The 18,173-nt window shown below is 39.8% G+C and overlaps 1 protein-coding gene across 1 annotated transcript in view; it reads left to right on the top strand.

Moving 5' to 3' along the window:
• The window catches only part of LOC131577826 (opsin-5-like), a 29,983-nt gene that overhangs the window by 7,231 nt on the left and 4,579 nt on the right, over window positions 1-18,173 (top strand). Inside the window, exons 2-4 of the mRNA XM_058835986.1 lie at window positions 1,397-1,602; window positions 15,085-15,184; window positions 16,521-16,625. Of these exons, the coding sequence (XP_058691969.1) occupies window positions 1,397-1,602; window positions 15,085-15,184; window positions 16,521-16,625 (411 nt within the window). The remainder of the gene's footprint in view (window positions 1-1,396; window positions 1,603-15,084; window positions 15,185-16,520; window positions 16,626-18,173) is intronic.

The raw sequence follows: 18,173 nt of genomic DNA, 5'->3' as shown, positions 1-18,173 counted from the left end.
TCCTTTGAATATCCAGAGATGCTGTGCAGTGCCATCGTGTCACACCCCCCTTTATTGTGTTTGTTCATCTCTTGCTGTGCCAGTATGCAGCAGCCTCACTCTGGGGTATCTACTGCTTGTTCCTGGGCAGAGGGCTGGGGGTCAGCTCTTTTCTCCCTCAGCTGGTAATACTGAAACCTGGCATAAGCCACCAGGTGTTGCATTCCTTATCCTGTCGTAGGCAGCAGACGCTCAAAAGAGGTCATGTCTTGTTCTACCTTGCCAAGGTGAAGTGAGGCCATCAATGTCACAAGTGGCAGAGCTGGTTTGTGGGATAGAAGCAAGAGCCAGCAGGGAGCCAGGGCTGCCTGACATGCTGCTCAGCCCTCCACTCCCTTAACTGGCTAAGCCACATTTTCAACACTGAACCTGACACTTCTCACTATCCTTTCTGCTAAAAGGCATTCATCTTTCCACATCTATTTAATTTCAAAAACTGGGATGCAATCTACCGGGGTCTTGCACTGATGGGCAGAGCAATAGCTGTGGACATTTGGAAAATCTAGGTCTCTCCAGCAGAGTAGGTGTCTGATTTCCACCAGCTTTACAGTTATCTCACTTGTGTTTTGCTCACATACTTAGACACTTACAAGTCAGACATCTCTGTTCCTGGAGAGAAAGAGAGAATGTAACTTTCTGTAAAATTAAATAAAAGACACTATGAAGTTCTATTCCAAATATTGTCTTCATATGGATTATCATGCGAGCTACTGAAAAATGTTCCCATCAGGAACAGACTTTGCTGCAAGGATTGTTCTAGATTGTTCTAAGAGAAGAAACCTAGTTGTATGAGCTACACTTTTCTAAGGAGAACTGATGAAGCAGCTCTCTGGCTACATGCATGAACTTTCTGTATCCATTATTGTGTATGAGGAACTTAAACAGCTGGAGATTTTGGCGGATTGTTTGTAGTTTCTGCTCCACTCTTCTGACTTTTCTTCCTTCCTATTTTTCCCAGGTGTAACACTTATGAATTTCATCTATCCACTTAAGGAAAAAAACTTAAGCAAAAAAATCCACTTTAGGCCCTTAAACAGGGCATCTTCAATAGGTGTAGCAGCAGCTCTTTGTGTTTATTCTGTTTTATTGCTCCACTCAATTACTCAGTTGCTCCTACTTCTGAAATGTACCCAGCTGCTCAAAAAGGTTCCATGCATAGTTTTCTAATGGATAATCTGATTTAATATGCTTCTAATGGAACAAAACGGTATTTTAGAAGATATATCATACATTTACGCACTCAACAGCCTCTTTCTTTATTTGCTTTTTGATTTCATAGAACCATAGAATGGACTGAGTTGGAAGGGACTTTAAAGATCAAGATTCAAAGTTCCACGGATTTAATTTTTTTTTCCAGGTTGGTTGTCTTGGTTTGGAAACAGCATTGTGATTTTTGTCCTGTATAAACAAAGACATCTCCTACAGCCTACCGACTACCTCACATTTAACTTGGCAGTGTCAGACGCCAGTATCTCTGTGTTTGGTTATTCACGGGGCATCATTGAAATCTTCAATGTCTTCAGAGATGATGGATTCATTATCACGTCAATATGGACTTGCCAGGTAAGACTGGATTACACTTAATTAGACAAAAGGTGTGTAGCTATTTCTGGGGCTGTGCTGTATATAAATAACCAGACAGCACCCAAAGAATGAAAGGAGGTAGTCACTAACCTTTCAAAAGGACAGTGTTCTCTTTTGTTACACCTAAAAATCTGTGCATTTGATCCGTGCTTCACCAATTTTCAGTGGGGTTTTTTGTGTATTTGCAATAGTTCTTACTAGTTCTGGATTTTTTTTTTTTATTCTTGTCAGGGATCACACTCACATTGGAAAATCAAGTCATAGTCTGTGCTTGTCTTCAGGTCACTTGAAGCCAATCTGGTTATTGCTTTAAGCCAAACATTAGAGTGCCAGTGTTGACTCCTGCTTGATAAAGCATGTAGAGCCTCCACACAACTTTTGGGCACACCCCTACATTTTAGCATGCAACTTTTTGCACTAACTCAGTTGTAACTCTTCAATCACATTCCTAAACTCTTGGTTAATTCATTGCCTGTGGTGGAATGAGTGATTTAACTTTATGGCACAGTCATTCCTGATCTTGGAGGCAGCTTTTTGTTGGAGTACTCGGAAAAATTTATTATTGTTAATTCTGAAACGCACCTGTGTGGACAGAATATAAATATTCCCCATGGACAGATAGGCACAAAACTGCCTCCCTGATGCTTTCAGCAACCTCTGTGAGAAAGATTATACTCTGTTTCATCAGGGAATCAAAAACCTGAAAATGACAGGATAGCCTATGGCAAGGTGTAAGAAAGATCACGATGAAGGAAAAGGGAGAGAGAAATAATCCTCTTTTCTTGCAGATTTGGTTTTTTTAAGGAGGAAGTTGAGCTATTGTGCAACATAGATGAAAGAACATTTACAGGTCATATCCCTTCCATATCAATGAAAAGGTTCAGTTTAAGCAGAGATGAAGACTTCCTGTAGGAGACCAATTAACTCAGGAGCTGTAGCTTGATCTAAAAAAATATTATTTTATTGTTTGAAGTGTATGTCCATAGTCATTTGGCAGAACAGGATTTATCAAAATGAAGCTAATTATTTCCTCAGCAAAATCATGCTCTTTCTCAAATGAGTTCACCTACAGTTGCAATCTAAAGTCTGTTGAGTAGAAACTTTGAATATTTTTATTAATGGAAAACTTGAAATCTTCAGATAAATAAACACATACCTGAAAACTGTAAAATTTACATCCATACTCAGAATTGAACAGATGCATATTTCTCCCCCCTTTCAAGGGAGGTCAGAGCTATGACTGAGAAAAGAAAGATAAAATCTGCATCTGCAGGTTCAGTTCTAGCTTTTTTGCAGATTTCCTGTGTAAGACAGGATAAGCCATTCAGTGTGAAATCTTGACTCAAGGTCAGCAGCGTAACTTAATGCTTACAACTCACAAGGTTGAAAGAGGTAGCATTAAATGACCTTTCTGCCTCCCTACTCCAAGCTCTTTCAGAGCCCTGTCTGTACTGTGGCTCCTTTTTTGGGGGGACTATATAGAACAGCAGACAGAGGAATTGGCAAGGAATGGCACACTGGATCTGTGCATCTTGGTTTGCATGGGAACTTGTGTCATCAACCTTACAGATTTCTTTCATGATGCTTCTGCCGGAGAATCCCTCTTTGGCTGACTTGGAGCTACTAAGTCTTGTTATGATGATCTGACTTTTTTTTTTAAGATTTAAAAATACTGGGATAGAGGGGTGCTTGAACTTTGTAAGGTGGATGCATGCCTAATCTTGCTGTGCTTGAACTGCCTTTTCAAGGGCAGAAGTGGTCCAAAACATTTATAGGGTACACAGATAAACACTGACCCAGATGTGTTGGTCAGGGTGTTTTAAGTAATTGGGGTTTGGGTCTTTTTGTTTTAAAGACTACTCATTTGTAAAATTTGGATATCAAGCAAAGTTTTAAGGTTTTGGGATCCAAAGATTTTTTGTGGGACACTAATAATGTATTGGTTTTTCTTAACACTCTGATCTGCAAAACATTTAAGTTTCTGCTTTGGTAGTCCTCTGTAGGCTCTAGAGGGTAACATTAACCATTCAAAATATGTATTTGTACTGTTATTAATGCTAATTAAAAATTAATGGTAATCTGGAAAAGTCAATTTGTGCTTTCAATTAAGTTTGAATTTGTTGTGGCTTGTTGAGTGGTCAAGCTGGTTATGGCTTGTTGAGAAAACATTATGTAGGATTCTTGTTTCCACCAAGATCTTGTTCTGTCTTGGGGAACTTCAAAAACATGTGTAAACCCTGACATCCACCTTCTTGATTAATAAACCTGACAAAACAGAAGCCAGTGATGAAAAAATAGGTTATGGAAATAGAGTGGCTGGATTCTAGCAAGAATATCGTGCAGAAAGAGGAGGAAGCTTCTGTGCATAAAAAAGAGATGTGAAAATTTCCACGTGTGTGTGGACAGCCAGCACAAAGGTAATTATGAAAATGTTTAATGTTGAACAGCAATAGTGTTTTGATTGCTGTAGTCTGAATTTGTAGTCTTACTAGAAGGGATCTCACAGGAAGAACATGAGGAATGAGGACCTTGTGCCATGAAGGTAAAGCCCATGCTTTCTGTTGGGACCCACTGAAGTCAGTGTCTCTTGCTTCCCTCATGCACTCAGGCTTCTCTGCAAGTAGCTGGGGTGGCACTTTGCATACATGAGCATGGCTCTTTCCTTAGCAGGGCCCAGGTGCTTTCCCTTACCTGGTTTGTTTTGCCAAGTTCAGAGGACAGCTTTACTTGGCTTTCTGTCATTGTACAGTTCACTACACATTTGCTCCTATTGATCAGTCAGCTTTTGCTGTCAGGTATGCTTAGGGAAATTTTATTTTCCCAAGCTAGCCTGTCATTTCTGTTTATGAAGAAACTTCATGAGCTCACCCCACTTAATCCACCTAACTATTTTGTTTTCCTCTGACTCGGGTCTCCTTCTGTGCCCTCAGGTAACATTTCTCAACATTCAGGTTCACCATCCTTGGCTGCTCTGATTGAAGTGAGTGGGGGAGAGACAGACAAAGAGTACTTCTCTCAAAACAACCTAGTCTTTGAAAACTCTCTGTAATAAAAGATATATCTCCAGCAACAAGGACCATCTCACTGCATACCTGATGGAAGAGAGGAGTTCTCCTGTTCTCCTCCTCTGTATGGAAGAAACAACACCTTTCTTTCCCATGCTAAACATTATTATTTGAGTCTGACAGGGCTCTTCTCTCAGGAATGAGGTTACATGGTACATCTGTATCCAAATGCTGCCTCTGCTGAATGCTTTGTACAAATAACAGTTTTCCAATGGTGTGTTTTGGAATCTGTTTTCACTTTTATACTTCTGCTCTACCACTGTCTCATTCCTGAACTGGACAGAAGAAGGACAGTCAGACTCTGGCACATCCATTTTTTAGCCTCTCCCAATATGATCAGTAAGTAAACTGGTACACAAGGTAAATTTTAGGTCGGGGAATGTAACCCAGTGACCAAGAGCCATCTGTTCCCTCATTGACCATATTCCTAGTGAAAAGCTATCTCAGAATATATTTTTGTCCTCACAATCTTTTTTTATTTGTATGTTCTGCTGAACCAGAAGTTGCACTGAAACGTGTAAATAACATTGTGTGCAAATGTTCCTACATGTGGGAAGTAGAGAAATACACATTCTCAACAGGCAAATATGGCTTCTTCTGAACCTTATTTATCAAATGACAGAAAGTTTTTCATCTACTTTTTAATCACGTGGCAAATACATCAAAAGATGCAGACCTCAGGAGGTCTCTAAATACAGGGAAAGGATAAGTTCAGATAACCTATCTGAATTCCATGACCACACTGTCTGACTGAAAACAAGAATGGACTACGAAGTGCCTTAGAATTTGAAATCCTTCATAATCCCAGTACTTCAGTTTACATTTGTTTCCAGTAATTCACTTTTCTAAATTTTTAAATTATTTTTGATAATACAGATTGGTTATTTAAACATTAATTTTTCAAACACTGAAAGATTTTATGATGAGGACCAAGAAAACTGACTGTTCTTACCATGTGCTCACTCTGTTGGCATAGGCCTCTTTTAAAAAACGTGTCTTATTTCTGACTGTTATTTACGTGTAAGATGTGTCTGGGCTGTGCACCCCAGAGCACAGGGTGGTTATCTCCATGTCACAGTACTGTCATGGACATACCCCCTGTCCCTGACGTGCTGACTGACGCTGTTACCACAGATGCACTCACCTCACTGTCAGCCTAGGTATTCCCAGTCCATCTGGCCAGCCAGATGGTGCCAGAGCATCCCCAGCAGATCTGTCCCTGCACAGAAGAGGCCTCTGGAGCAGCCTTTTAAGAAAAAAAAAAAAAAATCCACGTTGAGGTATTAGTGAGCACCAGAGTAGCTTGTGTGACAGAATCCAGCCCCCACTGACCCTGTCCCTGTAGCCTGCCCTTGCCATCACAAGTGCCAGCCCTCAAGGACCTGTCTTCAGCCTCACAAAGCTGCTTCGTGTTGTGCAGAATAATAAAGACACTGAGGGGAGTAGAAGAGAGAGAAATGACTCTTTCATCCTGCTGCTGGGTTTGCTACAAAGCAGGGAGGAAGTCTGGTTTTGAATCCTGCAGTGCTTCCATGCTTCACACAGCGCTTCTTTATTCCTGTCTGGCATACCCTGGACAGAAGCACATGGCAATGTGGTGGTCAGCAGTATTGTTCTACTCTGTTAGCCCTAATATACTCATGCACAGTTTGCCTGACAGCACCAGATCTGTGCATCCCAGAAGAGCATGGTGTGCCCAGAAAGTTAAAAATTGTCTGGAAGCACCAGACTTAGTGTGTATGCACTGAGGAGTAAGCAGCCCATAGATGGCTGGGATTTCTTGCACTTTAGCAGATTTTCCAGATTGTGGCTGATCAAGTTGCCATCTGAAATCCCAGGTTAATAGGGAGGTCTAAGAAAAGCTAAATTAGACAGGCAAAATTCCTGTTTTAACAAAGCTGCTGTTGGACAAGGAGGGTTCCCTTCCCTCCAGTGGATGCCTGACACTGATGTAGGGAGCTTCTTTTAGTCTCTAGCCCCAGTATTTGTTTGCTTTAGGAATAGTTGGACACCCCCTTACGATGAATAGCCTTGGGTCTGTGTTCCAAGGCAGGGAATGTGGGTCTGAGCACCTTTAAGTGGAGAAAAGTGAATCCAGCTCTCCCACACAGTCCATGGGGGTAAAGGGAGAATGGGTCATCAATCCCTCTGCTCTTTACAGTGATACTGTTTAATTTTTGAAAGGTATTATACAATTAAGGGAAGGAAATGGCTGTGAATACTGAGCAATCACAATCTTTTGTGTTGAGAAATGAATATGAAAAATATAAAAAATCAAACAGAGGGTGAGACATATCCATCACCTTGTTCTGTTGGCTTCCTTAGGAGCCTCATTTGCTCACCAGTTTTGCCACCTCTAATCTAGGAACAGAGCTCAGAGCCACAACCCTCCTCTCACCAGGCAAGTGACCAAAGCCTGCAAATCTGAGAGCATTGGCCCTTGCCCCTTTTTGGAGATTCAACTTCCAGCCACTCCCTCTTTCTAGCATCTAAAAAACTCCAGTATTTTGGGTATTATTAAATATCTAGGGCTCTATAATGACATTCCTGAGAAGAAATAATGTCCACCTTTTGTAAAAATTAGAACTGAATATCTGAAACACCAAAAAGAAAATTGCAACAGCAGAAAATGCTGAGAAAAGTATGATGAAAACACATGGGCTCTTTTCAGAAGGTTTGAGGGCAAGGCTTTTAATCTTGAATGAATTCTTTTTTATTTTATTAATAGCATTTGCTTTCTCAGAACATGCATTTATCTATAAATGCATTTTTCCTATATACAGATTGTAAAATATTGCTAAATCTTGTCTGAGGAGGAAACAGAGGATTAATACTTTCCTCTTTTAACAAAATCTTCTGTAAATTGTCTGATAAATCAAAACCCCTAAAGACATTTATGCTCTTTTATGTATTTATGTATTTATGTACTCTATAAACAGAGTAAAGCTGCAGCACATTGCTTTCTTTCCATTTAACATAACTCATGAAACCAACCAGTTGTTTATTTAGCTAGACTATTGACTCTCTTGACATGGTTAGTGATTTTATGTATTTTATAAATACCAAGAAGGTCTTTACACATTACTTTATATGGAGTGATACTTCTTCACATTCTGAGGAGATGAGAGACCAGTGGTAGCTCCACAGTCCATGTGAAGTCCGGTAATAAAAGCAATGTCAGGTGGGAAGGGCCAAAATTAAACCTTGGAAGTTTTCTTTTGACTGCCTTCCCAGTACTGCTGCTGAGATTACAGAGGAGGACAAAAGACAGACACTACTGCCAAATGTTTGTACACATTGTTTGTCAGAATTGTTCCAACTTAACCACCCATTCACATTGCTCCATTGTCCACTGATTTCTTTCCTTCACTTTTTCTGAAACAAATTTATATCTCAATTATGAACACTGGAATGTATCCTCATTCTTGTTTCCTTGCCTGAGATTTGATTAGTGAAATATAAAGCTGCAGAGGTACTAGTCTTCCCTATTCTTTTATTTCTGATATGCTTTCATACAATCTAAAGGGTGTACACATTGCAGTCAAAGAGATAAAGGAAACTCATGTAGACATCTGTGAGCTGAATTTTAATGAGAAAAATACTTCATCTGCAGGGAAGGGAGGAAAGACTGCACTAACAGAATCATTAGCAACACAGAAGATCATTTCAGTGTAACTAATGTGACTTCAGGGAAGTTCCGCCAGTTTTCATTAGTCATGAATTCTCCTTCATTTTCCTCTAAATTATTATTTCTGCAGTCAATTACGATTAATTACATAAGTTATATATTTGCCAGTGAAAAATTATGAATGCCCAAACTATCTGTTTCCTTGTTTAACAAGTCTGACGTAGTCCCTGCTGTGACACCCAAGCACTGTGTCAAACCACACACTGCTGCCTGGATTGGGCATTTGTTGCCTGAGAGTGGTCCTATGGAACCAGGAATTTACAAAGCCTAAGCTTTGGTTTCTATACTTACTTTTCCTCCCAGGGGGCTTTGAAATACCCTTTTCTTATTTCTTTGTGTGGGAAATAGTAGTCTTTCACATCCTTCTGTGCTGATGTCTAAGATATTAAATGTTTTCTTTCAAAAAATTTTGTCTATCACTACTTCATCATTCAAGCTCTTCTCACCATAAGGCTGAACAAACCATATTCTTCTGACTCCTCTCTGTGTGCCACATCCTCTCACTGGCTTTCAAGCAAAATTTCATCTGAAATTAAAATATCACTCAGATAAAATTTGTAAATACCTTACGTAGTTCTATCTCACATTTACTCATCTTCTCTATCACAAAAATATATTCCATCAAGTGAGTACACTGATAGTACTTAGGAAGCAAATCAGGTCCTGACCTAGATCTTGTGCTGAGTGAATAAATGACAAGACGATTACTGCTTGCAGTGGGCTGTATATGGATAACATCCAGAACTTCCACACCACTGTCCCTGCAGAAAGGGATGACACTTCATCTGGCAGGTTTTCAGATCATTCTTTAAGGACAAGAATGAACCATATCTTTTATACTTCCTTCCATGCTCTCCCTGGCCTACTAGGACTCCTTGGAAATGCTTGTGACTCTCCTTTAATTCTGGGACAGGACCACAGGGGACAAGAGTATTAAGCTAAGAGGAGATCTGCTAGTAGCCATGCAGCTTTTTCAGGTCTTCATGAAAAAAACATGTTCCTGTCTTGGCCACATAAGGCCAAGCTGGTGCCATCACTAACCTGCCCTGCCTTTAGCCTAGCGCTCATGAGCAGAAGAGCAAGTTCAATTGTAGGCATTCAGCCAGCAGTCAGAGATGTCCTTGTGTAAACCTGAGGGTGGCTACGTAAGCAGATTCCTTCTTGTTTGGAAGCAACACAGAGGATTGTACTTTCAGAGAATGTGGAGGGTCACTTGTAGTCTCTGTGTTGTCCTGGCAAAGTCCATGAGCAGTGGGATCTCTGATTCCCTTGAGGCGTGTAAACCTCAAGAAATATTTAACACGAAATTCTGAAATGGAAGACAAAATACTTTGAAAACAAAAGCATGATTTTAATCTGATGTTCGTGGATCTCAGCTACCTACAGGCCACAAAGCCAAGACTTGCCTTTTATTGTAATGTAAAGATGAGACAGGTGACTCTTCTTTTATCTGTGTGTTTGTTTGTATTAATGGAGATGCTAACAATAAACAAGTAGACTCTGAATTAACATCATTAAAGTGGAGTTTTGGCTCAGGCCCACTGAAAGGAATTTTACAGTGTAGCAGAGATGTTCCCAAAGGGCAATGCTAGATTTTCCTGCCTAGTGCTTCTTAATTTCCCTCTACACTAATTCACAGAAAGACAATGGCAATTCAGCATTTAACCTGAAGATGGGAAACTTTCCATTGTGTCTGGATCATCTGGTGGTACGAGCTACATGCTCCCCATTTACTCTTCATGAGGGGACATGAGAGGCATAAAACCTGCCATGATTCCACAGCATCTACCCAGAAAGCAGGTGTTCCCATGCATTTGGAGACGGAGTATTTGAAGTAAGATTAGTATCTGATGAGGCTGTATAAGGAAATTCTGCAAGCAATTTCTATCTGTTAAATGCTGTGCCCTCAAGGTCATCCACACCAATGGTGGGGTTGTTGCATTCATAGATGTGCTCCTTGATAGGGGCAGGCACAAGTAGGAGTAGAAACTGTGGCCTGAGAGACTACAGCTACAGTAGCTAAAGGTCAGCCCAAAGTAAGTATACCTTGGACCTCAGTTGATTAACCTGGTAGATAAAACTGGTTTCCCCAGGTTTACTAAAGCTAAAACTTGACCTGCATATATTAATGGTGGCACTGAACATACACTAACTATATAGTATAATTAGTATAATTACATATCTGGACACAATATAGTCTAAATACTGCATTCATGTTTTTCTATCTTTAGAATATATCCCATCCACAGAAAGATTTAATCACTTTGTGGGTGCAAAATACTGAATGTCTGATGCTCTCACTTCATGGTTTAAACTCTCTAATCCTGTAGTGTATTGATTCTCATTGCTTATTATTATTATGTTTATTATTTCTCATTTATGATATATGGAGTGGCATTTGTGTCAGAGGCTTCTAATGGCTTGGGTAATGCCAGCACCTCTAAGCATAGCTACCCTTGAAGTCTACTGAGACATTTTAAAAGACAGAATGCAAACATAGCAGAGCAGTTTCTCATGAGCAAAAGTTGTTGTGGGAACTGTAGTAAATCATTAGTCTCTTTCATTTCCTGTATTGTAGGAAAAAGCTCAAGGAAACTATCTGAGTGCTTCAGGAACACTGTGGATTGTGAGTTTTAAGTAGTCTTCTGTGAAGACTAATTTAGATTATTGAACTCAGTAGTTCTTCTAGAACCTCTGTGACTAAAGAGTTACTGCATTCCAGTTGACACATCATAGCATATTTGAGAGATGGGAGAATTATGTTGTCATCAAGCTCAAGTGGAATATTTTTGCATTTATTTTAAACCTTAATAAATTTTTAAATTTAAAATAAAGTTTTCTAATTTTAAAATATCTATTCAAAGGTATGTACAATTGCTTTTACAAATGTGTTTCTTGAAGATTGATTTAAGTGCTTTGTTTTTTTTCTTGATGTTGAGTGAGGTTTATTGCCATTATCTATTTTACATTATGATCTCAGAATAGTCTGATCTGTAGTAAAAAAAAAAAAAAAAGTAGTAATTCTGAGAAAACTTATTGTGGCAAGTTTAAGTATATGCTGTGGGTAAATAATCCCTGTTTGAAGTTTATGTTTTTCTTTACATATTCATTATCTCATTTTCAATAGAAGAAAAAGACAGGACTCTGTGGTTCTGAAGGGAAACAAAAGGACTTTGGGTAATTACAACAGATCTACCAGTTGGCCAGAGGAGGGAGTGAGGCAGTCTTTGTGGCTGATGAGATCAATGCTTTGGCCCAAAGTGAAAGATAATAGCTATTTTGGCAATCTACTTTTGTGCAATTAAACCTTGATTAATCCAATAATAAGAATTATACATTATATTTTACTCTGCTTTAAATGAAGACAACCCTTATGAATCAGTAGGGATTCATAAGTATTAAAGGTAATAAAAGTGAGGCATACACAAGCTCACAGCTAAAAATTTCATAGTGCACTGGGGATTCCTAACTCTCCCTGTGTTGAAGCAAATGAATTTGCATGCAGTAAGAGCTCTATGTATTGTGGGTTGTAAATAGTGCTCCAAGAGCATTAGTGAGATTTAAAGTCAGGCACAAGTACAAAGCAGAAAAAACTCACAATTTTTTCTTCAGTTGTGTCTTAGCTTCCAGACAGCATAAAGAGCACATTCCATGCATATCTATATAGCCAAGGGAGTAATGCCGTAGAGCACTGAGAGAAAAGATGCTAAAATTGCTAATCTACTCCTGCTTCTTAATGGGTAAAAGGGTAAACTGGTGTATTAAAATTACCATGCAATCAACTTTTTGTTTATGTCAGAATTCATGATTGCCTGTTAACACTGCTGCTATTTGATCATAATTAATAATTGGAAGGACAAAATTGCACTACACAAAAATAGAGGAAATATTATATCTGTGGAAGGAAGGAGCTGGCTGGGGGGTAGAATAAGAGGAAAACCAGAACTGTGTAAGGGGAAGAGCATCAATCTTCCAAAGTAATTAAATGTTATTTATTATTCTAGTATTTCTTTGGCTGTCATTCTATATATCTTTAAAGATGCAGAAAACTGAAATTATCACATATTTTTGTAACCTGCAGATATTAATCTCTGTCTGTAGAAATTTGGGCTGTATTAAAGCAGTTTTTCTGTTGTTACCTATTTGGATGCCTAGCAGTTGCCTTGCTACCTACAGTCAGTGTTGTCTGTTCAAGAGCAGAAAAAGCAGCAGAGATCTTTCTTCCAAATCCAGTAGGTGTAAGCTTGAAGTAAGTTGGTTATATCTAGAGGAAGATCCCTTGTTTTCTTCTGAAGACAGATGTCTAGGTAACAATGACATAAAAGTGTTGCAGCATTGACAAACTTGCTGGGAAATAGCTTATGCATAGCAGGGCTCAAAAGCCACTTGTTGCCAATAAAAGTTTGGGACAAGAGTGGTCTGAGCATCATGCTCCCAAAGCAGCTCATCGGATGGTCTCTCATGGTTAAATGTTCCAGATGCTGTGGCTCCTGTATGGGCTGTTCTTCAGCTTGTGAGCCACCATTTTCCTCCTTTATTCATTTCTTCTGAGCCCTTGTCATCCCCAGAGCTTCCTCTACTTCGTGACATTTCCTGCTGTCACCAAGCCTGTGGCCAGCATGGGGGCAGTGACAGCTGCCCTGGGAGGCTGCTGCCACTCAGCCACTTACAAACCATTTGGCTCTGGTAACATCTCTGGTGGTAGCTCCCACACCTGCAGAAGATCTGATGAAATGCTGGTTTGAAATGGTTTGGAAATAAGACGCGGTGCTGACAATGGCTCAGTGCTATGAACTATAGTGATTTAGATAAAATTGCAATTTCTTTTAGCAAGGCACCACTCCAAAGAAAACATTTAGGCTTTTCTTTCTTATGGTGACAGCTTCATCTTAAAGGCCAAGAGTGTATTTTTAGACCCACCTTCCTCCCTTGTAGGTATGCTCAAAGGCTGTTTGAACCAGTCATTATTGTCTCTCTTTGGTCTGACATCATGGAAGGAGGATAGGAGAAAAACGGTTACATCTGCCAGTGATGAAACAAACAGATCTATTTCAGAAAAACTCCCCTACTTTTAACATAGCTCTATGATACATGGTGAGAAGCATGTTTTGCTCCTTTTGTATTCAATCTCATAGCTCTTTGGACTAACTTTCAAAGAGTTTATTTGCATCCTTGTTGAAATACTGCTTCCTTTCTAGTCTAAGAATTAATGAAATTCCTTAAGATTATCACCATTACGTTTTCTGCATCTATGAAGCAGTTAGAGCAAATGAACAAGTGGCAGCTGTTTGCACCAGTAAGGCTAATGAAATGCAGAGCACATTTACATATCCAGACATTTCACCAACATCCACAGCACACAGAAGGCCAAATTCAGCCAAGTGCAGCTTCTAGCAAGTAGCTGAGACATCCAAGAAAGACTGTTTTAAACATGATTGCATTCATACATCAAGCTGACTGTAATTGGAGCACAGGTGAGTGTAGATTGTTGTAGTAAGCCTTGCATGTATTTAAAATGTGGTCAGTCTGTAAAAGTTGGCAGTAAGAAGTATGCAGAGTCAATATGAGGGCAATGGTAGTAAGAAAAAGCACCAGTGAAAGAAGTGATGAAGCAGTCCTTTTTCTAACCCTTTACCCAATTTAATTTATACAATCTGCCAGGGTCTTAGCTTTAAGCCTGGATTAAAGCCCCAGATTCAGTGCTGGGATAAACTGAATTCCGCAGGAGTTGTGCCATTCATACAAAGGCAGAGTTTGTTCCTGTAGAATAATGATGTGCTTTTCTGCCGATAATTTCAGTATTTTAATGCCTAGTTACAGTCCAGAGACTCTTGCTTAATATTCTTTCTCCACTAGGTGTAAAACTGGCACCTCCAAGAGCTCCTCTGGTCTGGACAGTTAATATATCATGGCAAGATTCCAAAAAATCAGGGACTGGCTGTCAGCGTTTTGCCTGGATCATTTCTCAGCCATGCAGTGCTCTCTAGCAGATGGCTGCATCCAGGTCCACTAGAGCCGGCAGAACTTCCCGGTTGTACCCGGACGTGAAGCTCACAGAGCTGTGCTTGTCCTGGGATGTGGCTGAGGCACTGATGCCAGCAGGAGCCACAGAGCTGCATGGCTCTGCCTGCATCACAGCACAGGGATGAGGATCTGGGCTTCAGAAATAGCAGGTAGCCAGTAACACCAGACACTGAGTCACAATCTACTGGATCCATTTAAGTTTGGGGGTCTTGGGGTTTTTAGAAAAAAAAAAAAAAAAAATCTTTTCTCATTCAGCCCAGCCCTTCACCTACTACATTCTTCCCTCTTTGGCCTCATATTTTAGGATCAGTTTGCATGTTTGTCCTGTATAAGCAGGGCAGCTGCATCCGGGGCAGTTTTGCCTGTTCAGGGCTTTTCTTCTTTCCAGTTCAAAGTTTTTCTCCTTCATTTAGCAAGTCATTTAAGGGAAGCATAGATGCAAGGGTGTGCTTGCTTGCTTATTGTATGTACGCGACAGAGCACTTATATAATTTTTGAACATTTACTTGCTCACTGATCCTATAGAAGATAACTGCACCTGACATTTTGTATTTCCCTGCTAGTTGGGTTTCTGGAAAAACTTTCAAGTTCATTAACATGAAAATGACAGGAGAAATTCCTGTGGTTCTTTTCCCCCTCAACTCTCTGCAGTAACAGAACATCCTGTACTGCTTTGTTTTTCAGGTTGATGGCTTCCTGACACTTCTCTTTGGCCTGGCTAGCATTAATACCCTTACAGTGATCAGTGTGACACGCTATATCAAGGGCTGTCATCCTGAGAGAGGTAAGGAATAAAGGCAAGTCTAGTTCTTGCCTTCACTGAACCTGGTGCAATTTCTCTCAGTAACTATTGTCAGGCTATATTAAATATAAATTAAACTCATTGAAAACCAGGACATAATACAGTCATTTACATTACAAACATTTTCATTGAATCCTTTAGGGTTAACTCCAGTAAGAGCCAAATTATTACAAGTGCACTTGGGTCACCATGGGTAAACTCATCCTTGTGCCAAAGATTCCACAGGTACTGCTGACTCTCTGTAGTCCTCAAAATATTGCTCCTAAGTAATATACATTGTTGTCTGGATCTGACTGAAAAAATTCCATCTTCTGTGAGATGATGTTTGAGAATTTTCAAGGATCAGATCAGATCAGAGAAATTTCAGGGTTCAGATCAGTTTTCATGCCTTTGCTGCAAGTGGCTTGCACTATCTTTCAGGCAGGAATCTATCAATGTCTGCAGGGAAAGTATGTGTAAGTACATGGGATACATCAGACGAGTTTTTCTCTTTACTATAGCAACGAGGAGTATCTGCTGTGAAAAGAACTTCTGCAGGGAGGTAATTTTTTCCACAGAAAGTTCTTCTGCAGTTTGGTGTAATGATAGACATGTCGAAATTAACTTTAAGCACAAACTGCTGCTGGAGCTGATAGAGTTTGCCTGTGATGTAATCCTACATCTTCTATTCATTGTATGTTAAGAAATCATAGTCAAAACCTGCATTTCTCTTTTGTGAAGCTCTATCACATATCCATCTGATGGTGTGCATAATTTATGCATGAATCTCAAGTAAATCTGAGCAAGAGCCCAGTATGTCACAGAAATTTTGAGGAACAGAAATTGGTGGATGCCCAATATTTCCACCATAAATAAAAAAATAACCACAGTGCATGGCAACAGCGGGACAGATTGAATCTTTTGTATTGAATGGTTAATACAGTCTGAGCAATTTTCTCCTTTTTAGCAGGGAAAAACCTTGAAGTGAGTAAGAAAATACCCTTTAGATTTATCTTGTTCATTTCTACATAAAATACAAGTCTTCCCTGCATTTTACATAATTGCAAAGAATAAGTCTAACACAGAATTCGCTAATTCCCCAGTGCTCAACAAACTCATTGTCTCCTGCTTAAAGAAAATTAATTTCCACTCTTCAATGGTAACACAGGTCCAACATGCTTTCAAAATCAAACTTTTCTTTTGGATATGCATTTTTGTATCTTTGTTTTTTTAATAGCTGTGTTTTACTTATTGGATGGTGGTATTGAAGTGCATTTGGATTTCAGAGATATGTTTGCCTTTCCAAGTACTCTTTTCTGACCCAAGCATGCCATTGCAGGTCACTGCATCAGCAACAGCAGCATGTCGGTGGCTCTGGTTCTCATTTGGGTGGCAGCTTTCTTCTGGTCTGCAGCTCCACTGTTTGGCTGGGGCAGTTATACAGGTAACAGGTATCTTTCAGTTGTACTTACTTGGCACCTCTCCACTTAACAAAGATACTTACCTTTCTTTCTTGCTGTTTGTGATAAACCAGACTGATTATCAGTAGAACTGAGAAAATCATTCATCATGTGTGACGTAGGCACAGAGTGTTGCCTGCTTTGGTATCGGCTATAAAGAGATTTGTTTTAAGATATCCCAGGAAAAACTTGGACTAAGTGCATATTGCCTATGGAAAAAGAGAGACCAGAAATACTTGGCATGGTTAAGCAGTGGGATGAGGAAAACTATCTAAAGACATCCTTCAAAAACCGACAAGTTTAGGAAACTAGCAAAAAACACAAGTTCCAGCAAGTTAAACTTGAAAATATAATAAGACACGCCAGAAAGATGTGGCAAAATGATTTGTTGAAAATATGAAAACTTACATAACAAAGGAAATCAAAGGTGTTGGAAAGTCTGTCAGTCCAAGAAAGAATTAGGGTGCAAGATAGGGCCATATCAAAAAAGGAGCATGAGGGAAAAAAGGAAAAACTTTGTATAGTGAACACTGCAGAAATTCAGTGGCTAAGGCATGTGACAGACCAGAAAATTTCTTCACAGGGGAAAGATGGAGAAATTGCCTCAATTTAAGCCTGTAAGAATTCAACAAAAAAAAATATCTAGGAACAAATGGTAATGATACAGAAGTCCCAACAACTGAAATTTTGTGACTGACATTGTCCAGTAGTTGCCTGTCTGGATCTTGTAGGTCTCTGCACCCTTTGAGAAGTCATGAAATCTATGGAAACTTAGTAAAGCAGCTATGTGCATATATTCTCTTACTTACTAAGTACATAAGTTTTGAGGTACCTCTGGACCCTTGAAGTAGGGATGTGAGAAAAGCAGCTATTCCTATGTTTGGTTAAATGTTCTTTCCTTCACAAACCAAAATACTCTTGAGATATTAGGCTCAATGGACCTTTGGTTTGAGGCAAATTCTAACTGTTTATTTGACTGTCTGAATTTTATGTCGTATTTTTGCACTCTGGCCATGTCATAAACTTGATTGGCTTGGACTGGTAATTTTCTGTGCGTTTTCTAGTGATCTGTGTTCTTTTTACGTTAATGTACCAGCTCTTCATTTATAGGGGGACTTCTGATGTCTGATTTTGGCCTTCAGCTGGAGCCAGGGACTTTTTGGGGCGCACTGCTTTGTCAGGACATTCAAGTGCCTCCATGGATTCTGTTAGAATTCAATTCCTTGACAGTGGTTTTCAAGACTGCTTCTAGGAGTCTTTTCCCCTACTGAGGCTCACAGTAATTTCGGGTTCCTGGGCTGTCTCTAAGCACACCTCCAGTGAGGGCACCCAAAGAGATGTGGGAGCCCAGCAGCAGCAAGTCCAGCAGCAGGCACCAGCAAACCACAGCACATTGCAGCTGGCTGCCTCGGGCCTTTCACTACTACAGAGTATCTTCAGGGGCCCCCCAGGCCCCCACTGATTTTTGGGAAAGCCATTTGTTTGTGTCCCTATGGAAGGGGAAAGCATAGCTCTGAATTCTGACTTGCAGA

This window comes from Poecile atricapillus, chromosome 3 (genome assembly GCF_030490865.1).
Source record: "Poecile atricapillus isolate bPoeAtr1 chromosome 3, bPoeAtr1.hap1, whole genome shotgun sequence".
Classification (NCBI taxonomy): Eukaryota; Metazoa; Chordata; class Aves; order Passeriformes; family Paridae; genus Poecile; species Poecile atricapillus.
This window is presented reverse-complemented; position numbering and strand designations above follow the sequence as displayed.